General features: G+C 24.5%; 1 protein-coding gene across 10 annotated transcripts in view; it reads left to right on the top strand.

Moving 5' to 3' along the window:
• Positions 1 to 19,764, top strand: part of pasilla (RNA-binding protein Nova-1-like protein passilla) — a 155,096-nt gene that overhangs the window by 91,013 nt on the left and 44,319 nt on the right. For 7 of the 10 annotated variants that reach the window (XM_065516273.1, XM_065516272.1, XM_065516274.1 and 4 more), the window contains one exon: positions 8,809 to 9,716. In XM_065516273.1, the coding sequence (XP_065372345.1) occupies positions 9,609 to 9,716 (108 nt within the window). In that variant the 5' untranslated portion in view covers positions 8,809 to 9,608. Of the gene's footprint in view, positions 1 to 8,808; positions 9,717 to 15,107; positions 15,141 to 19,764 lie in introns of those variants that run through there. The other 3 variants (XM_065516280.1, XM_065516278.1, XM_065516277.1) reach the window with 2 other exon arrangements.

Genomic DNA, 19,764 nt, shown 5'->3' with positions numbered 1-19,764 from the left:
ATTAAATATGTAAGGGTTGTAAGGGTTTTACAGTGGTTAAGAAAATGCATTTAAAATTGAAAATTGTTTATATAACTTTAAATTACAATGATGAAAGCATACCTTAAGGATGTTTTAATATTTCATAAATAAAACCTACTTTTAGTAAATTTATGGTTATGGTTTTTCTGAAATATGTTTCATTTGTTATTATTATATTACAAATGAAACATGGTTTTATTGATTAATTCCTTTATATCCTTAAAGTATGCTAATTTTTTAAATAAAATTAATAATGCAAATTCCTTTCTGCTGGTTTTTTCTATAATATTTTATTATTAAGTATTCAAAAGCTGTTAAACAATGTTATTAAATTAAATTATTTCTTTGTTTTGTGATTTAAAAATGTATTTTCTAATATCCCTGGCTGGTTTTTTTTTTAACATTATTAAAATGCCTCATTTACCTGAATTATAATAAAAATGAAAACAGCTGGTTTTCTATTTAATTGAAATGCTTTAACACATATTATTTATGGTTGTGTTTTAATAAATTATTAAATTATTTTTTTTTTTAATTTAATAATATGTTTTTATACCTTAACTTTGAGTTATATTGTGTTGTTTTTGTGTTTAATTTTAATTAATTTCATTTTCTATAGAACAATATATCAACATTTTTCAGTTGTTTTGCAATTATTTTGTGCAATATTTTAAATATATTATTTTCTTTTATTATATTATATATATATTTTTTCGCACTCATTGTGGGGCTCTCTCTCTCTGACTCTTTTTAAGTAGGGGGCGGTTGGGAGCTAAGGGGGCTGGTGTCTCTCTCTCTCTCGCTCGCTTAAGTTGGCTCTTTCTCTCTTGTATGTGTTTTGGCGTTGAAGAAAACATTTTTCAAGGTCTTGCATATGAGCCAATCTAAAAAATATATATTTTTTTTTGTATCGTTTCTATGTATAGGTAGTGCTGTGTTTGTGTGAGTATTATACTTATACTTAAGCATTTTTCACTTATATATTTATATAACATTTAATTTTTTTTTTATTTTTTGGTTTTATTTTCTATTCAAGTCTTTAACAAAAATTCTATAATGCAGCAGAGTAGCTAGCAAACAACAAAAAATATTGTTTTAAAAGCGAAAAATAAAAAAAAAGAAATTGAAAATTAAAAAAAAAACTGAACTGAAAACGTGCTATGAAATACAAGCATATACATTGCCAACAAAATTTTCCTCTTTTTTTTGTAAAAAAAAAATGTGAACATTTAATTTCATCATACTTATATTGGGGTGAGGAGGGGGCTTTATATCTTTATGACACCTTCAAATTTGTTTTAATAAATTTATAACATTCTTTGTGTTTGCCTGCCAATGGTGAAAGAACATTTCTTTCAATTCCTAATGTTGAGGTAACACAAATATGTTACATTTGTTTTCTATAAAAAAAGTGTGTTATAAATAATTTAAATAACCAAAAGAGAAAGTGATGCAAAAACTTCAATCTCTAGGATTTTTGAAAAGTTTTTTTTGTTTTGAAATTGTTTGATCAACTATAACTATTTGTCCCCTAATTCTTAATCAATTTTTATGAAACAAAATTTCTAGAAAAAATTTATTATGAATAAGCTATCATTTTAAAACATAATGAAAATTTTCATATAAACAAAAACTCAATTGTTTTTGCCAAAAATTGACCATGAACTTTTGAATTATTAAAATGTTTAAAAATTTTTTGAATTGATGTATAATATGTCTAATTTATTGTTTTCCATAATCTAATTAATGGCTTTAAAGTAAACAACAAAGTTTTGGTAATGCAGTGTTCGGTAATGCAGTGGAAAATTATATATGAAAAACCGGAGAATTAAGCAACTAACCCCCATTAACAGGAAGCCTACTTATGCATTAACTAATAGTTATACTCCCGGTTAAAATTATTTTTGAATGAAAACTGTCAGTTTAACTATTAGTTAACACATAACCAGACTTCGTGGTAACTGGTTTGTTATTTAATTTGTAATCAATTTCTAAAGCCTTCTAGCGATATATAAAACTTTACGTTTTTATTAAGAAAAAAATTAATAAAATTTTAAACAAATTTCTATCAAAAATAATCAAAATTTCATTACAAATTTTGTAGCATGTGCTAACACAAGATTAAATTCACCAACTAATGGCTTCAAAAGAAACAACTTGCAGTATTTAGCATTGGGTAATGCCGTGCATGATAATGCAGTGGAAATAAATATATAACAAATTTCAGCTCATATCCGACATGTGTTTGATTTTGAATACATGATAATTGTTGGAAATAATCGCCCTTTTTAAGCCTAATTAAAATTTACTTTTAAAATAATGAAAATAAAAAAAATTAACAAAATTTAAAAATTTCTAAATGTTTTTTTAACAATATTATAGTCACAGTAATTATTTATATGATTGTACTAACCATAATATGGTTAAGTTTACCATCCACATGATTGTAGCAATCATATATATGATAGCAGTAATTAAGTATATATTTGTGATAGTCAAGTTCAGGATGAATCATTATATTGTATCATAATATGTTGTTTTCAGATTATGATAACCATAAGCCGAGAACAACATAAAAATATTTGTTACAAACATATACTTATTTACTGCAATCATATATATGATTGCTACAATCATGTGGATGGTAAAATTATGGTTACCGCAATCATATCGATTATTACAGTGACCATAATATTATTGAAAACTTGTTTTGAAATGGTTACAGTAAACATGTACAACTTATTCTCTGTAAGGTAACAAAATTTTCTAAGTAAAAAAATTCTTTTAATAATTTATTAAATATACATAGTTTTCAATTTGTGTTCAAATGCATTACATTTGCCTAGCAGATTTATTTTTTTTATCAATAAATTTTTTTTCTTTTTTTTGGGTTTCTTCTCTGCCATCAAACAAAATTCAAAAACATTATATGATGCTTTGTTTAAATTCGCAGTACTTATACTTATGCATACATCATAGTATATTTAAACAGAAATTTAAACGTATTTATATGCATAAATAATACAATATGTACAATAATTTTTGTTTTATTATTGTATATATTTTTAATTTTTCATTGTGCTGAGCGTAGCAAGTGCACTGCTGCTAAGCCAACAAAATTTTTTTCGTTTCATAAATATTTAATGGTCAAGGCCATTTGGTTTATTATGTTTTTTTTTTTTTAAAAAGTAATATTAAACTTTTTTTTTCATTATTATTAAAACATTTTGTTGCTGCAGTTGTTTTTGCTATCAAATTGTGGTTCAACACAATAAAGTAGAAATACAATATCAACTTGAAATTGCATTTTGAAATGGAAAATTAATGAGCTCTCAGTAGTTAACAAATGTATATGAGAGTGTTTAAATGACTTTTTGTTTTATTTTTTTATTTTTTTTAACAATATATTAAATTTATAATTAACAGTTTGTTTGGCTTTTGTTAATTAAAAGACAAATAAATTAAGTATTTTGATAAGTAAAAAAAACACAGTATTTTTTATACACAAGTGAAGCTCATCCTGTTTCTATGAATTTTTTTTGCAAGATTTGTTTAAGTTTTATTCAGGTTTAAAACCTCATTAGAAATTACTTAAAATCAGTGGTGGGCTCTATTAGTCTACAGGGGCCGAACCCGAGTTAGTTGTTATGAACATGACATGAATATTATTGAAACTTATTTAAATCTCATTAATTTAAATCATTAAATTCGTAGCTTTCAATAAAGCTGGATTATATCGCATAAAAATATCTTCATAATAATATTGAATTTCGCATTCAAAATTTAATCAGAATTTTTCTCTCAGCGCCCTTAAAAGCTAAAAACTTTCACAAATTTCTCATGATCTCTTTGTGACTAACTTACGATTTTTAAGATCCTCTATTCTCTTCAAAAGCTGCGACCAGGGTTGAAAACTAATATTCAAATAACATTTTTTCACTTTTCTATTTTTGTTTATATAAAACTGTTATATACAAAATTGTTTGTAGAATATGCTGTTATACCGGATTATATACCAACATTTCTATATATATTCCTGTTATACACGAAATTTTCTGTAAAACATACACATTTTTTTTATTAAAAAAAAATGATCTGCAAAAGGAACTGTTCTACTCAAACAAATAGTTATACACAAAATTATAGCAGAAATATTTTTATACACAAAAAAATCTACAATATACAACATTTTCTATAATAAAAATTCTATAATAATACTTTTTCTATAAGAATAAACTGTTATACACACACTTTTCTATAAAAGGATCTGTTACACAAACATTTCTATAAAAATAGTGTCATACACAAAGGGTTCAGTAGAAAATACCTTTATATCAAAACATTTCTGTTATAACCAACATTATCTGTAGATAAAACTATTATTCACAAAATTTTCTATAAAACAAACTGTTATACCCAAATTTTTTATGGAAATAACTGTTATACAGAATATTTTCTGTAGAGAAAAACTGTTCTACTCAAAATTTACTATAGAAAAACTGTTATATGCAACATTTTCTATGAAAGAAACTGTTATATAAAACATTTTCTATAGAAAATTTCGAAATTTTCTAATGAAAAAACTGTTATACATATAATTTTCTATAGAAAAAATTGCTCTACTCAAAATTTAATATAGAAAATAGTCTTATACACAAAATTATCTATAAAATTATCTAAAAACTGTTATACAGAATATTTCATGTAGATTAAACTGTCCTACTTAAAATTTACTATAGAAAAACGCAAAATTGTCTATAAATAAACCGTTATATAAAATATTTTCTATAGAAATTTTCTAATGAAAAAACTGTTATACATAGAATTTTCTATAGAAAAAAACTGTTCTACTCAAAATTTAATATAGAAAATAGTTTTATACGCAATTTTTTTTATAAAACAAACTGTTATATACAACTGTTTCTATAGAAAAACTGTTATACAGAATATTTTCTGTAGAAAAAACTGTTCTACTCAAAATTTACTATAGAAAAACTGTTATACACAAAATTTTTTATAAAAGTAACTGTTATATAAACCATTTTCTATAGAAAATACTGTTATAAACGAACATTTCTGATGAAAAAACTGTTATACATAGAATTTTCTATAGAAAAAAACTGTTATACAAGATTTTCCAATAGAAAAAACTGTTATACAAGAATTTCCAATGAAAAAAAAAACTGTTATACTCAAAATTTACTATTGAAAAAAACTGTTATACACTTAATTTTCTATAGAAGAATTTGTTATACAAACAATATGTGTAATACACTAAATTTTCTATGGGAAAAAACTGTTATACAAACAATTTTCCATGGAATAAACTGTTATAAACAAGATTTTCTATAGAAAATAAAGTTATAAACATAATTTTTTATGGAATTTGTTCTCTTAAAATCAAACATGAATATCTTTTATTTTGAAATCGTTTACTTGACACCAAAAACTATTGTACCAAAGAATGCTGATGAAGTGGCTAGTGCACCAAGATAATGCACATCATTCTTTTCTTAATATTATGACAATAAATTAAGCTTGAACAAAATTTTAAATTATTTGAATTATTTTATTTTCAATCTTTCCCATTAATTACAAGCAGATGTTTTGTTAGAATAAATCTGAAATTGAAATGGCTGCGTAAAATAAAATTTAACAAACAGATTTTTATAATATTTTAAATGAACAAATAATAAATTTGAACTTGTTATCTATTTATTTGTTTATTCTTTTTTATTTAATATTTTTATCTATATAAAATTGTTTACTCATACTTAAACAAGCTACAAAATATATTCTTTTATATATTGTATACATATATAAGTGTATTTAGTATGACTCCATATTAAAAATCTTATGTTTAAACACCCCTTAAAAAAAAATCAACAGAAATTGTCTGTATATTCATTTTGTATATATTTTTTATGGCTTATGACATACAAACCATAATAATAACCACCAAATATTGTACTTTATCTGTAGAGACCCAGAAAATACTAAAACTTTAAACACAACTTCTCTATAAATTTTACGCTTCCCCAATTACTTCGTAACTGGAAAAAATAGAAATATAGCAGACAAATAAATAGAAAATTATCAGCAGATAGTAAATAATAAAATGTTAAGATAACACATTTGTACATACACAGAAACACAATATTGGAAAAAAACACCCCGAAATTGCTTAATTATATTGTCAACTAAAGTTGGTGCTCTACTTTAGACTCCCATTAAGTGTTAAGGAAAAATTTACAACTTGAAATTTTAATTGAAATTGAAATACTTATGACAATTTGAAACTAGAATTTGTTAATTTTCTCATGCGGGTATTTTTGTTACAATTTTATTAATTTCTTTTTATTACTTAAAAGTGCTGGTGTGATTTTTTTTAAAAGAAAATTTGGTTTTAAATTGTTCTCACCCCATTAAAACGGCGATTTTATTTTTGAAGTTATTGTTATAATCTATGATTTAATTAGGTTATTGATAACCCGCATTTGTATTTTGTATTATTGATGGCATTTTCTTATAGAATTTGTCTTTCTAGTTTACATATGGTAATAATCATAAAATTTTTTCCAACATTTTCTCAGGCTTTTAATATACAGAATATTTTAGGGGGAGTATTTTATAGAATTATGTAGAGTGTTTTTAGGGTTAAATAAGTTTAACATAGTTATAAGGGATCAAATATATGTAGGTTAACAAATGTTGGCATAGAGCGTGAAGTATATGTAATATGTTTAAAGCATTAAGTAGTTATAGCCAACTAAAGATCAACTTAAGAAATTTTAAAATCAAATCTTTAAACAGAAATGATGTAATAGATTATTCAAAATGTTTTTGGAATAATTCAATGAATTTAATAAGTTTAAATGTACTGAATATAATGCAAAGTCTGTTAATAAATTAATTTTTTAAATTCCTCTAAGTTGGTCACGAAATCAGTGTTCGGCTCTAATAGCCAGCAGGACTCGAACGAATTTGATACAGCTGAATAAAATATTAGATTTTTTTAAATTTTTATACGGTTTTGTTTAACAATTAGAATCTAAATTCTTATAGAGCAATCCTCATGCAATTTAATCGAAATAGTTTTTCCATTTCTTAAAATTCGTTCGAATTAAAATTTGTACATTTTTTCCGAAATCCAAATACTTTGTATTTGATCTAAGAAGTTTATGGTTTTTCTCATTATAATAAAATTAATAATAACAAAATTAAATCAAAAGATGCGCCAGTTTTACTATAGTTTTAATGCCAAGTCCATAACCTTCACATAAATTCGTTTAAATCAGTGGTCGGCATTGATAGCCAGCAAAGGTCGAACTCAAAGAAATTTTCTAATTTTTGCCCAAAAATGTTTAAATTTGCATAAATGTGTAATTTTTCTTGAAGCAAGTCTGATTTTATAGGAGAGAGAGGAAATAAGTAAGAAGAGGTTTACTCACTTGCTTGTACCGAAAATTTACTGCAATTCTCTTTTGTTATTTCCTTTTCATTATGACGTTATATTAGGTTATGGTATAAAAAATTGACAATTGACAACAATTTTTCTTGCCGCAAGTCTTAGTTTATAGGAGAGAGAGGAAAGAAGAGGGGTACATACTTGTTTCTATTGGAAAGTTACTCTCTTTTGTTATTTCGTTCTCACTATGTCGTCTATTAGTTTTTGATATACAACATTTAACACAGACTTGCAGATGAACGGGCAATTTTAAAAGAGAATTGAGACTTGCTTCAAGAAAAATTTCTGTGTGTAAAAGCAGATTGTGTTCTCTGTATGTCTATCACTGGCTTGATAGCGAGGGACACAAACTTCTGCTATTTCATATAAAACTATTCGGCAACACAATTTTACATTTATGCTATTAAAAGCAACCTTAAATTGTTGAAATATAACTTGTAACTTACTACAGTCTCATCATTAGATATCAAACATTCTTTAAAATATTTTGTAACTAAATTGTGTCAAAAACTTCAATCAAACAAAAATCTAGAAAAGTTTAGTTTAGGTTATGTAAATATTATGTCTCAACTTATTCAAGACTTCAACCTGAAAACAGAATAATTTATATTCTGCTTTAAAACAATTTTATTTCATACATATTTCTAATCATTTCAAAATAGCAATTCATTTTCAATCAACAAAATTGTAAATACATACAGCATAAATAAATCATATGGATTGATCAAATTTCATCATAAAATCGTGATTATTGCTTTTGATGTTGTCACCAATCCTTATTTTGATGTGGTCTTTCTCTCGCTCGCTCGCTCTCACTTTTGTTCTCTTTTTACCAACACCTAACACCACCAACTCAGCCAAGACACAATTTGTTTTGTCTTAGAGAAAATTACGAAATCATGATTGAAATTAATTCTAAAACTCAAATATCATATCAAATCAAATCAAATCAGTTGAATAAATCTACATATTATATAATATATAATTTCTATATTTTTATAACTACCTACATACTTATTATACTACTTACTACATACATATTTTTAATTACATTATGTATTTTTGTAAATTATTATATTGATGTTTGTTTAATTATTGTGTGTATTTTTATATTGCTGCATTTTTTCTCATAAAATATTTTTTTCTTTTTTTCTTTTTTCCATATACTCGTATCAAAAACAAAATTTCAAAAATAATCTAATTATTATCGCACCATTCAAAATAAATAAAAAAATCACCATAAAAATAAAACCACCACTACCAACCACTTTGAAATCAACTAAATACCAAAATGCCACCATCATCATCAAACTCTAAAGGACTAAAACCAAACCAAATCAAACAATATTGTAATCAACTAACCGTTGTTGCGTGTTGTATTGCTTACACAGTGAAAGAAATCACCAAAATTACAATAATTAATCTAAAGAAGTCATTAGTGGCATAAAACAAACCAAAAAGCAAAGAGCAACTCAAAGTAAATTGCAAGAAGTAACCACTGCAAGGACTAAAGCTTTAACTGAAAGACGCCATCAGGATAATCGAAGCCACCATTAAACACATTAAGCAAAAAGCAAATTAAGCTTTCATAGCGTGAATATCAAATTATAAGCTAAATAAAAGCTATAAAGGAATTAAAAGTAAGGCTCTCCGCTCTTTTACTCAGCCAGCGTTTTATTATTATACTCTCATTTAAAAATAAAACAAATAAACAAACAAACAATCATCATTATCCAACAACGTCAAGGATATTTGAAAACAAAACAAACAAATTATTTCCAATAATTGTAGTTGTGTTTTATATTTTGGTTTTTTGCTTTTTACGCTCATCATCCCAGATAAACTCTCTCTATATATATATAATTTGACTCCTCTCTATTTCTTTGTATTGAGGATCAGCATTAAATAAATCAAAAAAATCATTGTCAAAATCCGCCAAAAAAAAAGCTCTCAAATAATCACCAATACCACCACCACCACCAAACCACCACAAAACACAAAAATAAAAACATCCAATAAAACCAATAAAAATCGACTCAAAGGGAACTTTGTGTTAATTAAAAGTTTTTTTCGTACTTTGAATAAATAAAAAAACTCAAAATTCACATCAAAATGGAAGATGCTGCAATGGAAACTTGCCCCAGTCCTGAAATTGGCGATTCTAGAAAAAGACCACTCGATACTGATCCCGAAAATGAACAAACAAAGCGCTCACATTTCAGTTCTGGTAAGTGTTTCTATAAACCAAACAAAAAAAAAAATTCATTATTCTCTATATGATTTACATTACTCTTTCTCTGTCTCTCTCTCTATCTATCTATCGATCTATCTCACTACTCAAATTTAATAAGAACAAATTTTTTTTGTATCATTTTATCAATCGTATCAATCATATGAAAAGCTCTCTTTTACATTTTTTTCTTTAATTTTATTTATTAAATGTGTACTTCATTCAACTTCATTCATAATTATCTCTTCATAAATCACCAAAGTTTCAATAATCATTTAACATTTAATGCAAATCGTGTGTGATATCATATCAGCCAGAGTATTCATTCAAAATACAAAAGTATTTATGTTTTCATGCTCTTCTTGCTCCTTACTGTTTTTATTTAAAAAAAAAAACTATAATTACTCTCTGTTGGCTTTTACAATATTTTTTTTTATTTAAAATACAAAAGTTCATTGTGTGCTTATTTTTTAAAAAAATAATTATAATAGTGAAATATAGATTTCTGTTTGCTGATGTTTTTGTCTCTTCTGCTATCTTTATAATAAATATTAGCTGAAAAATATGTTATACCAAGTCTTTTAATTAAAAACCGGAAAATTTAAAATTTATATTGCAACATAATAAAAAATATCTCTTTATATTTTGCATAGTTCATAATCTGTATATACTAGAATATGTACTCTCTTTGTAGCTAAATTTTGAATCAGTTTGTTGGGTTTCAGCTAAGTTTAATTTATTTTGAAATTAATATTAATCAAATTAAGGAAGCTTATTTATTTAATGGGCTAGTTAAGCGTTCCATTTTGAACTTTTAAACTTAGTTTAAACCTTTATGTAATCTTTTAATTTAAAACGAATCATTTTACTGGTTAAACTCATGTTTAGACTGATGAGATTATTAACATATTTCAAAATAATTAAATGAAATTCGTAATTGAATTTTCATGAAAAATTTTTAAAACGCAACGAAGTACTCAAAGTACTTTTTGTAGCCGAATTTACCAAATCGTTTAAGTGTGTTTGCAGATATTACAGAATTGTTTATATCTTACTAATGGTACTTTTTTATGTGTGTAAAGTACTAAAATTAGTGCTAAAATTGCATGAGATAAAACAAAAGTACAAACATACAAAATAGCTCTTAATAAACTTATAGAAATATTATTATTTTTGCAAAAGTATAGAAACTTTAGTACTTTTTTGAAAAGTACTTTTTTCAATTATACTGAAACTGTGCTTTTTTTGACTAACTAAAACAGTTTCATATTTCAAAAGTACTAAACTAGACATTTTCAAAAGTGCTTTTTTAAGGTACTAAAACAGTTCCTTATTTCAAAAATACTAATATTTTTTTTTTTTACTAAATAGTGCTTTTTTAAAAAAAGTACTAAAATACGTCCTTAATTCAAAAGTGCAAAAAGTACTAAAAACATTACTTTATTCAATAGTACTTTTTTCAATTATATTGAAACTGTACTTTTTTAAGTACTGAAACAGTTCTATATTTAAAAAGTACTAAACTAGTGACATTTTCAAAAGTACTGAAATAGTACCTCTTTTAAAAGAGTACTAAATAATGCGTTTTAAAAAACCAGTTCCTTATTTCAAAAGTACTAAAATAGTACCTTTTTTAAAATACTACTAAATATAACTAAAAAACTGAAACTTTATTGTTTTAAAGTACTTAGAAAGTGCCTTATTTCAAAAGTACCGAAACAGTTCATTTTTCAAATGTACTATACCACTTTTTTTAAAGTACTAGAATAGTTCCTTATTTAAAAATACTAAATTACTACATCTTCCACAAGTTCCTTTTTTCAAAAGTACTTTTGAAAACTCAATTATATTGAAACTGTACTTTTTTTGTTAAGTACGGAAACAGTTTTATATTTAAAAAGTACCAAACTAGTGACATTTTCAAAAGTACTAAAATAGTTCCTTTTTTAAAAGAGTACTAAATAGTGCGTTTTAAAAAAGTACTAAAACAGTTCCTTATTTCAAAAGTACTAAAATAGTAACTTTTTAAAAAGAGTACTAAATAGTACTAAAAGTTCCTTATTTCAAAAGTACCGAAACAGTACATTTTTCAAAGGTACAGTTCCTTATTTCAAAAGTGCCGAAACAGTACATTTTTCAAAGGTACTTTTTTTAAAGTACTAAAATAGTTCTTTATTTAAAAAATACTAAATTACTACATTTTTCACAAGTTCCTTTTTTCAAAAGTACTTTTTTAAAGTACTAAACTGCCATTTTAAAAAGTACTAAAATGCATAGTAACTAGAGTCTACTAGAGTACTAAACAGTAGTTATTTCAAAAATACTAAAACAGTTAATTTTTCAAAGATGCTATAGTACTAAATCTCTAATTTTTTTAAAAGGTACTAAAATAGTTCTTTATTTAAAAAGTACTAAATTACTACAATTTTCACAAGTTCTAAAATACTGCATTTTTTCAAAAGTATTGAAACAGTTGCTTTTTCAAAAGTACTTCTTTTGATAGTACTAAAACTGTACTTTTTTCAAAAGCACTAAACTAGTGCCATTTTAAAAAGTACTAAAATAGTACCTTTTTTAAAAGAGTACTAGAATACTAAACAGTACACCTTTTAAAGCTACTAAATCTGTACTTTTTTAATGTACTAAAATAGTTCATTATTTAAAAAGTACTAAATTACTACATTATTCACAAGTACTAAAATATTACCTTTTTCAAAAGTACTAAAAAGTTAAGTTTTAAAAAGTACTTGAAATTACTATTACATGACAATAGTACTTTCTCAAAATGACAACAAAAAATGCTAAAAAGGTACGATAGTATAATTAAACTTTTTATTGAAATGTACTAAATTTGAAAAAAGAAAAAAAGTACCTACAAAATATAAGATAACAAAAAATTCAAAAAACTAGGGCTATTGTACTAAAATATAACTGATTTATAATAACAGTAAAAGTACAAAAGAAACGGTGCTATTGTACTAAAATACAACTGATTCACAATAGTACCAAAATTAAATTTTAAACAATTTTGTAAAATTTGAAAAAAATTTTTGCTTTTTTGGTCAATGATTTTACAAATCCTCTTCTATTAATCTGAAATTATTTTTGGTTTTTCTTTATATTTAAAAAATATGCAATTCTAGCAATTTCACTGATATTATCAATTTGCTTAGAAATGTTAAAAACAACTTGCCTGATTTAACCCAGTTTTAAGTAACCGCAAATTAAAACCCCTAGCATTTAAAATTCTAACCAAAAACTGCACTACTCTAAAATCGTTTAATTGAAATTCTGTGACCAAAAGATCTATGTATCTATGCTAGTATGTGGCATCTACAGCAGACATTTCAATATTTAAAATTAATTTATGGTTAGGCTTTGTTTTCAGGCTGGAGAAGGGGTTGATGTGTTTGTTCATAAAATGACAAGTTAAGTTTTAAAGGTTTTTATAACGATGTGACCATTTTCCAATTCAAATCCATGGCAGGCATATTATTTATTACACAAACACAAATAGATACGCACATACATTTACACTTGCATATCTATACAGTTGCAATCCTATAGCAATTAGCTCATTCTCTCATGCATTTGTCGTTGTTGTTGTTTTTGTTCTCATTGCATTCAAAATCATTTCTAGATGCTGTTGTTGCATTTTTTTTGGCTGGGAGAAGAAGGGGGGTCATTCAAAACTATAATGGCACTTAAAATTGAAGGACTTTTATTCCAATTTCGTTTCTGTTTTTTTTTCGGTTGCAATATCCACAATGACCCATTTATCCTTTTTGTGTATGTGTGTAAGCATGCATGTAAGTATGTGTGTTTATGCTGAATTACCATTTTTATTGTAAAGTGATAACCCCAAACAACACAAACCTACTAATTTTCTAAAGCTTGAGTATGTAACTATTTGTGCCTATGGATAAGTGTAGTCCTAAACAACTAGTACATCTACTAGTTACAGATGTTGTTACTATTGTAGTGTTGGTTTATTTGTTGTAAAAAAACCCATACAAAAGAATAAAAAAAATATTGTATATTATTTGGGTTGCTGTTTCATGCTCATTTAGTGTGCGTTTTCTTTCTTTTTTTTTTGTCGATATTTTTTTTTTATTTTTCTTTTAGTATTTTGGTCGGTCATATTTTTCTATTATGTATAATCATCCATCTATTTTGAAATTGTTTTCTGGCCTCCTTCTCTTCTTTATGTTTGTTAGTTTTATTTTAGTTTAGTTTTGGTGTATTTTTTTTCTCATTTCAAAACTAGGGGAACTCAAGATGGTTATAATAGAAGGTTTTGAGGTTAAGAAGACTTGTGTATGTGTTTTATTTTTATTATTTTTCTTTAGGGTTTGAAAACTGTGGAAAAAATGTATTATTACTTGAAGTATGTTGGTGTGTTTTTTTTGTTGGTTTTCTTTTTGTCTTAAAAAGAAATGCGTAAAGACAAGTTTAGTCAATCAAGGTTGTTTTACTAAAGACCCCATTTAATTAGCTGGGTTGTTAGGAACAGAAAAACAATGGCTTTCGAATTCAAAAATTTTACTTAATTTGTTGTGTATTTAATGGTAAAGGAAATAATAGTAGTATGTTTTATGCAAGGTACAAACGTACTATAAAAAGGTATTAAAATAGTACTTTTTCGAAAGTACTAAAAAAGTAATTTTTCGAAAGTACTAAAAAAGTACTTTTTCGAAAGTACTAAAAAAATACTTTTTAATAATCAAGAAAATAGTACTTTTTAGAGAAGTTCTAAAACTGTATTTTTTAGAAAAGTACTAAAATAGTACTTTTTAGAAATGTACATACATCTTTTCAAAAGTACTAAAATAGTACTTTTTCAAACTTTCTAAAATAGTGCTTTATCCAAACGACTAAAACAGTATGTTTTTTTGAAAAGTAGTAGAAAATACTACATATTTAAATTAAAGTAATAAAATAGTACCGTTTACCGTTACTCATAATTGTTAAGAGAGCATAAAAAGGACTTTTACAAACAGTACAAAAAACTTAATTTTGCACTACAAATTTAAAATGATACGAAAAAAGTATATTTATTAAATAAAAATATGAAAAAAAATGTTTTTTTAAGAGAGCATAAAAAAGTACTTTTTCAAACAGTACAAAAACTTACAAAATTCTTCATTTTGTACTACGAATTTGCAATGATATCAAACAAGTATATTTTTTTTTAACAATTAATCTTTCAATATGTGAATGAAGCTAATTTTTTTAAAATTAATTTTTTTTTTATTTCTTGTTTTATAATTTTGTTTTTTTAAAGAATTTAATAATTGAAATTTTTTTCCCAATTTTTTTTTGTTAAACAAAAAAACAAAACTCTCAATATTTTACTAGAATTTAATAAATTATTAACATTTATTTCAGTAAAACCCAAGACATTAAAATGTGATGATGATTGTAAGTAAATATTTAGCACGAAATAAATATATTTACACATACATATTATAACATGGCTTCCAACTAAAATCGTATATTTTCAAGGAGTTTCAAAGATTCTTAAGAAATTTATACAAACAAAATTGAATTCTAATAAAATAATAACATTGAGTTACCGGTTTGATGTTATGATTAACATGATTTCTAATATCTAGCTAAGGCCAATTTTTATTTTTACACTAATTTTTGTATAGTAACTTCTATATGACTGTCCGTCTGGCCATTCATTCGTGCATCTATCTATCTAACTAATAATTGCTGTTCAATGTTAAATAAATATTCAATTTAACCGATTCGTGTTTATTAAACAAAATAATAATAATAATAAATTAACGAGTTTATATCAATTAAGGCAAAATTTTATATATAAACTTTGGGGCTGTGTATGTGTTTTAAAAGTACAAGTAAATAAATAAATAATGAAATCAGCTAAAAATATTATTAAATGATGCAACTCAGATTTTTATGCGATTTAATCGTTTGCAATAGAATTTGCACCTTAAACTGTGTGTAGTTCTAAATGCAAAATAAAATATTTATAAATTATATAAACAACTCAAGTTAGTGTTTATAATTATTAATAATGAGATGACATATTTTGTGTTTATTTAGAATTTATATATAAAATTAGTAGAAAAATATTGTATAGAAATGATATCATCACAAGAGCTAAACTTAAAAAATAACAACTCACTGTTAAATTTTTATTAAATTCAGATTTTTTAAATTTTAAACATTTTCAATAAATAGTACTTTACGGGGAAGGAAAGTATCAAATTAGAAACGAACTAAAATTAGTACTTTTTAAAAAGTATCAAAACAAAAATAGTACTAAGTACTTTTTTTAAAAAAAAAAATAATTTAAATTGAAAATATTTCTTGGATTTAGAATATATAGTACAAAATAGTACTTTTTAAAAGTACTTTTCTTTCTTTTTTAAAAATTTCCCATTTTTTAGTACCAAAACAAAAATACGTACATATTTCATTGTTGTGCAATTTTTTGTAAATACTTTTTTAAAAAGTACCAAAACAAATAAAGTACTAAGTACTTTTTTTTTAAAAAAAAAGTATCCTAAATTGAAAATGTTCTTTGGATTGAGAATATTACAAATTCTGATATTTAAAAAATTTTACTTTTTACAAATAATACCAAAAAAAGTACTTCTCTTTCTTTTTTAAAAAATTTTACATTTTTTAGTACCAAAACAAAAGTACTAATTTTATATTTTCTATTGCAAATAGTACCTCAATATAAAAAATACTTCTTTTTTGTGAAATATTGCCCAGTTTGTAGTACCAAAACAAAAATACATACAATTTTTTGTAAGTGCTTTTTCAAAAAGTACCAAAACAAAAAAGTACTAAGTACTTTTTTTTTAAAAAAATAACATAAATTGAAAATGTTCCTTGGATTGAGAAGATTTAAAATAAAATTCTGCTATTTAAAATACTATTTTTTCTTTTGCAAATAGTACCATAATAAAAAAGTACTTTTCTTTCATTTCGAAAAATTTCCCATTCCCAAAACAAAAATACATACATATTTTATTGTTGTGCAATTTTTTTTGCAAGTACTTTTTTCAAAAAGTACCAAAACAAAAAAGTACTAAAAACTTTTTTTTAAAAAATAACCTAAATTGAAAATGTTCCTTGGATTGAGAATATTTAAGATTCTGATATTTAAAAAATAGTATTTTTTACAATTAGTACCATAATAAAAAAGTACTTTTCTTTCTTTTTAATAAATTTCCAATTTTTTAGTATCAATCAATCAATGTTTCATTGTTGTGCAATCTTTTGTAAGGGACCCCTAAACGTATGAGTATTAAACAATTTATGTTCTGCAAATGGAGGCGTATGAAGGATATATTTACATATTTCACTTTCTCTAAAAAAAAATAATATGAAAATAAACTTGACTATGACTTGTTCCAATAACACAAGATCAGAGCTGTAAATGAATCATTCTTTTTTGATTTTAATTCATTATGAATTAGCTAAATTTTGAATTAATTCATTGAATTGAAAAAATGAATTGAATGAAATTTGAATCAATTCAAACGAATTAGGCAGAAATGAATTTCAATTCATTTCCAATTCAAATGAATTTGTAAAAATGAGTTGGAATTCATTTACAATTCATTTGAATTGAATTGATTTTGAATTAATTCAAATGAATTAGAAAAAAGAATAGCAATTCAAATGAATGATTCAAAAATGAGTTGCAATCAATCAAATTCAAGAGCAGATCTCTAGGGGGAATGAAAGATTTCTCCTACCAAAATGAAAATATCCAGTACAAAAATTGAAAAGCCTTGTCCTTTATACGCGCCTGATCAATGAAAACATGGTGTTTGGAGTTTATTTCTTCAAGAAGAACTGATTTTTATTTTGAAATACGCTGAACGACAAAACATATTTAATATTCAAGAAGCAATTAATAATTTTTGAAATTTTGTGACCCACGACCACCCAACAACAAACTTTTTGCTAATATTTATAATATATTTATTTCAAAAAAATAAAACTATCTTCCAAAAATAATCAAAAATAAGGAAAAATAACAATGTATGTAGTTCAAAACACAATTGAGTTTCATAAATAAGGCTAATTAGATTTAATTAGAATGCATCATTCACCTTAAACAACAATAGCTTTTCAAAATTATCATCTGAAAGAAATCCACGTTTAGGGATGTTTAGAATAGAGGCGTACGAAAATAATCTTTCAACACCAGCTGACGATGGTAACGGCGCATTATATTTAAAGGAAGACTTTTTAACCGTCGATTAATTATACTGCATACTTAATGACATTGAAGAATCTGCTAAATATGCTGCGAATTTCGCGTCGGAGTTGGAAATGAATTGCTAATTTTTTTTTTAATTCGTTTGAATTAATTCAAAATCAATTCAATTCAAATGAATTGTAAATGAATTGAATTAATTCAAAATCAATTCAATTCATTTGAATTGGAAACGAATTGCAATTCATTTTTACCAAATTCATTTGAATTAATTCAAAATCAATTCAATTCATTTGAATTGGAAACGAATTGCAATTCATTTTTACCAAATTCATTTGAATTGACTCAAATTTCATTCAATTAATTTTTTTGTGTGAATGATTCGCGAATTAATTCAAAAATGAGTGATTCATTTACAGCTCTGCACAAGATAAACATTTTTGTATTCAATATATCATATTTAAATAAAACTCATGCATAATTCCTAATAAAAAAGATATACATTCATACCAATAATATAAAAGAATTTATTAAAAAAATGAAATCGAAAATGTCAAAGTGAAACTAAACAAGCGGACTGTCATAATTAAACAATGAAAAACATAAAATAAAACACAGTGACAAAGAGACAACAAATAACCCTCAACATCCGCCATAACGAAAAATTCAATAAATTCCAAAAGCAAATTCAAATTTTAACAAAAAAAAATCACATAAAAACCAAAAACAAAAAAAGCAACACAAGCATTTGCTTGTATTAATGTGAATTATTTAATAATAACAACAAATATGCAATAATAAACAATATTACTCAAAATAGATAAAAAAATATTTAATTTAAGAAGAAACTCTTCTTTAACATACAAGTTTGTCCAGTTTTTTTTCGTCTTTCGTCTTTCTTCTTTTTCTGTTTTGTCTTTATTCGTTAGCTCAATTGTTTGTTTTTGTTTTTTTCTTACAAATAAAGATTATTATTGAATGAAGTGTTAATGCTGTGTTGTTGCTGCAGCTTTTTTTGTAAATGGGTGACACTTGTTTTTTAGTTTCTTGTTCTCCTAATTCTCCTTGTGATGTTGCTTGTACTCCAACCACTCTCTTAAACAAGTACAATTCAAAAATTGAGTAGTTTATTTAAAACTCATAAAAATAAACATTAGACAAACATACACACATCTACACGGGGAGGAGTATTCACATATGCTCACACACTTATAAATTTATATTTAAGAAAAACTTGGTAAACAAGCATTTTGTCAAGGTAAACTCCACAAAAAAGCCAATGAAGAAAGAAAAAAAAAACAATAACAATAATAAACAAAAACAACTCTAATGAAATAATATAAGAAGTCAGACATGTGTTCAATTGTTTGCAGGTGTGAGTGAGTGTTAGTATGTGTTTAAATCAAATGATTAAATTTATATAAAGTTTTTTTTTTTGATTATAAAGCTAAATTGACGTAATTCTATAATCAAATATTTATGTACATATTTTTTATTTTTTGGCCATAAATATTGAGCTGTTTTTTATTAGTTTAAATAACAGGTATTTTTGTTATTAATTGTAGGAGATATTTTTTGTTGGTTAAATTAAATGATTTTTTTGGAATAATTAAATGAAGAGAAACAAGTAAATTTTTATTAGACTATAAAGTTTTATTATTGATTTTGTTTTAATAATTATATCATGGTTAAATTTAGAACAAATTGACAAACTATTTAAAATTCTGAAAATGATGAAAATGTTGCTTTATTACAAGAAAAGTAGAAATAATTTAAGTTTTGCTGGATATTTGAGAATGAAACCGCATTAAACTTTATTTAAAACATATTACATTG

Source organism: Calliphora vicina, chromosome 1 (genome assembly GCF_958450345.1).
Source record: "Calliphora vicina chromosome 1, idCalVici1.1, whole genome shotgun sequence".
Lineage (NCBI taxonomy): Eukaryota > Metazoa > Arthropoda > Insecta > Diptera > Calliphoridae > Calliphora > Calliphora vicina.
Note: the sequence above shows the minus strand (reverse complement) of the source record. Positions and strands in the feature narration are given on the sequence as shown.